Below are 5,453 nucleotides of genomic sequence, written 5' to 3'. Positions count from 1 at the left end.
TATTATTAATTTTTTTTCGTAACAACACAAGTGCACGCACACACACACACGCACTCACACACATATATACAATAATATTCACACGCACACACAAACACAGAGAGAGAGAGAGAGAGAGGGAAAGAGAGAGACAAAATAAAAAATAGATGAAAAACAAACATGTACGAGAAGTCAATCTAACTTTGATAATTTTTTTTTTTTTGTTTCAACAATATTTTATATATTGTTATGATTCGATTCATAACTTTTATTTTCATCCCTTTCGCGTTTACCATTTTTAAATCATAACAAAATCACACTTTGAAAGGCTTGCGAGAGAAGGATCGCGTTATTTCATATTGGAAACAGACAAACGAAAAAAAAATTAAAATTACTTGATGACGTAAATGATAGCAGAAGACAACATGTGACAAAAGATGGACGAACATGACACGAAACTAACGTGTTCAGTTCATTTCATTTTGGAACTAATCCTTTCACTTAAGAGACTAAAAAAAAACAATGGAATAAATTTCTTCTAAAACCCTAAACCTTTCAGGCACATTATAATTACAACCCTTATTATTTATTTATAGAAATGTAAACATTTTCAAACGGGATCATCACAACAATATAAAAAAAAACTATTATTACCAACAATACAAAACTAAAAAAAAACTATAAAAAAAAAAAAAAAAATTCACGCGGAATTTGATAACTAGTCGAGAAGGAAAAACAAACCGGATTATATTAAATGTTAGAAGACGACACGACAGCAAAATAATTTTCAAAACATTCTCACACATTCAGACTTTTTTCATTTTTACCTTTTCGTTATACATTTTCAACGGATATCCGGTAAACTTGTGACGCATGCGCCTCGGAAAAGAACAACTTCCGCTTTTTTTTTTTTTTTTAAATAACGACTAAATTCATATTTTTTGAATGGAAAAAAAAAAATTAAATTTTTCTTTCTCCCACAACCTGTTCCTACTGCGATGCGATTTAAAAACTTTCGCGGGGGGAGGAGGGAGGGGAATAACAACAATAATAATAATAATAATTATGCTAAAGTGAAGAGAAAAAAAATGCGCGCAAAATTTTAAATTATCGAAAGTGTGTTAATTAAACGCGTGGCATTCGCGGTTTTTTTTTTTTTTTTATGCAAAAGCACATACACAACAAACAACAACGACAAACGTCTCCAGTTTTTTTTTACGTTTTAGCACACGCTTGAAACTTCCGAAAACTATTATTATTATTATTATTATTATTATTATTATTACTCTTTAATTCCTTTTCCTTTATTATTATTTATTTTTCGACAAGTAAACAACATGTACCACGTGTATATTCAATCAAGTTCAATTCAAAGTTAATTATTATTATTATTATTATTACTGATTCGAAGGACAGCGAAGACAGAAAGTAAAGATTTGTTTTTAAATGAAAAAGTAAAAAAAATAAAAACTAAAATAGAAATATCTCAGTCTATGGTTAAAAAAAAAAAAAAAAATTTATCACGAAAAATTTCACTGAGAAGAAAAAATTGACATTTTTTTTATTATTTCATTTCAAATTAAACGACATTATTATTATTATTATTATTATTATTATCACTGGAAGAAAACGTTAATTGACAATCCTTTCATTAAATTTTTTTAAATTGAAAATCTTGCATTTCATTCCACGCACACGCACACACACACACAGTTTTCTCAGTTCGGTTAGTTTTTACCACAGAAGAATTTTTTTTGTTTTTTTTTCAATTAACAAAATTAATTAAACTTTTAACCGACATTTTCCGCCATATTTTAGTACATGAATCTCTCACAATAAACCTCTTTTCCAAAAGAGAAAGTAAAGTATACGTAAAAGTCACATTTAAGTAATGTTAAAGAAGGACAAAAAAAAATTTCCAAAAAAACGTAATTACACGCACGCACGCACGCACACACGCACAAACCCACACGCAAGTGATTTGATTTAAATTTTTTTTTTTGTTTTTTCAGTCCTTTTACAAAGGGAAGACGATTTTCATTTTTGGCATGCATATAGATTTTCAATGGATGATAATCGCATTAAATCAAATGGAAAAAATACATTTACAGGAATGTTTAACATTCGAATTAAATAATACAGGAGCAACTGGTACAACTCAAAGAGAGAGAGAGAGAGAGAGAGAGGAACAATAAAAGAAGAAGCTCCTCTAATCAAAAACCTTCTTAATTTCCTCTTGATAAAAAAAAAAAAAAAAAAAAAAAATGTCTAAACAAACGTCTCTACTAATAGTACAAATTACAAATTACATTACATATTTTTTAAATTATATTACAATAACTAAAAAAAATTTAAAGCTGCAAGTTGGAACTTAGAGGGATATAATAATTTACGACTTAATAACTAAATAAAAAAAAAAAAAAATGGGCGAACAGCAAAAAAGTTTTTATTGCAACATAAGAGACTCTAAATTTCTATGTAATATGGTATCTTTAACGGCATTAAATACATATTTAATATTTTCGGTGTCTACGGCTGTCGTAAAGTGATGAAATAACGGTTTCTTTGGATCTCTCTTTATGGATACAAATTGTTTTAATATAAAATCTTGTACTTGGACTAGATCGTGATTATCTCCTTTATATTCGGGGAAATATTTTTTAAAATCAGTCTCTTTGATCGATAATTTCCTTTGTAACAAATCCGTTTTGTTTAAAAATAATATTATGGAAACAGAACTAAAAACCTGATTATTGACAATTGTATCGAATATATTTTGTGATTCTTGTAACCTATTCGTGCGCCTGTCCTCCACCAAAACCTGATCAAATTCAGATGATGATACTAAAAACAATATTGATGTCACCGAGTCAAAACACTGGAACCATTTTTGCCTCTGCGATCTTTGGCCTCCTACATCCACAAAACGAAAAGGAATGTTGTTGATGGGTATAACAAATTCATAAATACCTTTCGTTGCTTTTCTAGCATGAAGGATATCTTGATTTGTCGGAACATAATCCTGTGCATGAAATAACATTTTATATTTTTTTCCTTTTCTTTTCTCATTTAAGTTTAACAATGATTACTTTTTTTCCTACTAATAAATATTTTCTCTTAACCAAAACAACTCGATAACACTTGTTAAAAAACTTTCCTTTCGGTTTAACAATTAATGAAAAAAAAAAAAAATTTTACGTAATCACCCACACATAACGATTTTAATTTTAATTTCGATAAAAAAAAAAAATAATTTAATAAAAACTTACCAGTCTGGCAATCCTCTCCAAGTTATCCAAAAAATACTGAACTGAATCACTCTGAAATAATAATAATAATAATATTAACAACAACAAAAAATCATTTAACAAATGTCACATAATATTAATTTAAAATTTATTGTCTAATTAAATAATAATAATAATAATATGGATAGAGATAAAGTAAACAAAGTAATTAATTAATGTGATTTAAATTTTCTTAAATAATAATAATGATAAAATAAATTTATTTTAAATAATATAAGAGAACAATAAGAATAGATTATTAAATTTGTTTTTTTTTGTTTTGTTTTCTCATTAATCTGTCAAATTCTTTATCGCGGCATTAGGTTTTGTAATGACTCAAAAACAGCCATTATTGTTGTTTGTAATGAATCGTTAGGCAACAATCAATCACACATATAAAAAAAAAAACAATAAATTTAAAAATTAATAAAAAGATTAAATGATTTTTTTTTTTTTTTGAAACTTACCAATTGAAATTCACTCCTCCTTTCAAAAGCTATTTTTATAGCTTGGTCTTTCCAAAGGCAAGATATTGTCGATGCCAATTGAGCGAAAGTCTTATTGTCCAGAAAAACATTATTATCAATTTTCATTAAATGATAAGCATAATCGAAATTATTTTGATCGTTCCATTTAATATTTAATTTATCCCTCGCATCCACCAATACTTTCATACCCTTAACAATGTTGTTGTATATCACGTGTTGATATTCTTTCAATAGTTCAGGTTCAAATTTAACACCGTGAATAATCCTCATCTGCTTCAAAAAAGTCGACTTTCCACTTTCACCAGCACCCAATAATAATAATTTCACTTGCCTCCTTAATTTTTGCCTGTCTTTTTCTATCATTTTATCTATTTCTAAACTTCTGTACCTTTGTTCTATTTCTTCAGGACTAAATTTAAAGCGAAGACAACAACCATACGACCATACCACAGTCGCCATTTTGAAAAACCTCACCTCATGATGTCATCTAAACTCATTTAAGTCTATGCAACTTGTTATACAAGAATGCAGATTAAACGAACAACAACAACAACTCGTGCGTTCTCTCTCTCTCTCTCTCTCTCGTTTTAAATCCTATCGTTTCTCTTCGTTCACTTATTTATTATTTTTTTTACCGATTCATTCAAAACAAAATATAATATTATTATTATTATTAAAAAAAACAAATTAATAATTTTAATAACTTTATGACACGAACGCGGATAAAATTATTATGAAAAATTTAAAAAAAAGAAACCAAACGCCTAATTGATTTGACCTCTTTCGATGAATTAACCACCAACATCACCACCACCACCACCATCACCATCACCATCACCATCACCATTACCACCACCACGATTAATCATTAACCAATAAATAATTTGATGATAGTTAATAAAACTAATCAAAAACGAAACAAAAACTAAAATTTAAAAATGTGTCAATTATCGATAATAAAGAAAGAAAGAAACACATCACATGTTCTTAATCCAAAACCAACTCTACAATAATAATAATAATAATAATTCGTCACGTTTAAATAATTACGTAAATTTTACTTTTAATATATTATTATTATTATTATTATCTTAATAGGAAAAATATTACGATAAATTTATAAGGTAAATAGAAAAAAATAATAAAAACAAACGATATCAGAAATTTCACGTGCCTTTATTATTTATTTTTATTTTTTTTTATTTTTTTCATTATTTTTAATTTTTTTTCATATTTTGAAAAGTATGTGTACATTTTTTAAAAATTTCTTATTAATGAGGTAATATTATTATTAATAATAATAATAATAATAATAATAATAATAATAATAATAAATCAGACTCATCGCTATACTGTTACATCTATTTTTAAAAAAAATTAGCTGACAGTTACTACAAACGAATTTTTTTTTTTTTTCATTTTTTTTTATTTTTTGTTTTTTTTTTTTTACACAGAAATAATTAAAAATTTTATTATTATCATTATTATTATTATTATTATTATTACAATCAGCTAAAAAATATTTATATATATATATATATATATATATATATATATATATATATATATATATATTTACCAGTTAAAATCACAAAATGTTTACAATAAATAGTAGACCCCCAAAAAAAGGAAAAAGGAAAAATTTTTTTTTTGTTTACATAAATAATAAAACAAAATCTAAAATTCTAATCGAAATTAT

General features: G+C 25.9%; 1 protein-coding gene across 1 annotated transcript; it reads right to left on the bottom strand.

Annotated features, from left to right (window-relative positions):
• Nucleotides 1-2,425: 2,425 nt before the first annotated feature.
• Phum_PHUM222390 (GTP-binding protein alpha subunit, gna, putative) lies at nt 2,426-4,213 on the bottom strand (the record flags this gene model as incomplete). The annotated part of the gene is made up of 3 exons (XM_002425809.1): nt 2,426-3,001; nt 3,249-3,299; nt 3,734-4,213. 3 exons carry the CDS (start codon nt 4,211-4,213, stop codon nt 2,426-2,428), a joined length of 1,107 nt encoding a protein of 368 aa, XP_002425854.1.
• Between the last annotated feature and the right edge of the window lie 1,240 nt (nt 4,214-5,453).

The sequence above is a fragment of the Pediculus humanus genome, genomic scaffold (genome assembly GCF_000006295.1).
Source record: "Pediculus humanus corporis 1103172107577 genomic scaffold, whole genome shotgun sequence".
Lineage (NCBI taxonomy): Eukaryota > Metazoa > Arthropoda > Insecta > Psocodea > Pediculidae > Pediculus > Pediculus humanus.
The sequence above is the reverse complement of the archived record's forward strand: the minus strand, read 5'-3'. Positions and strand labels throughout refer to the sequence as shown.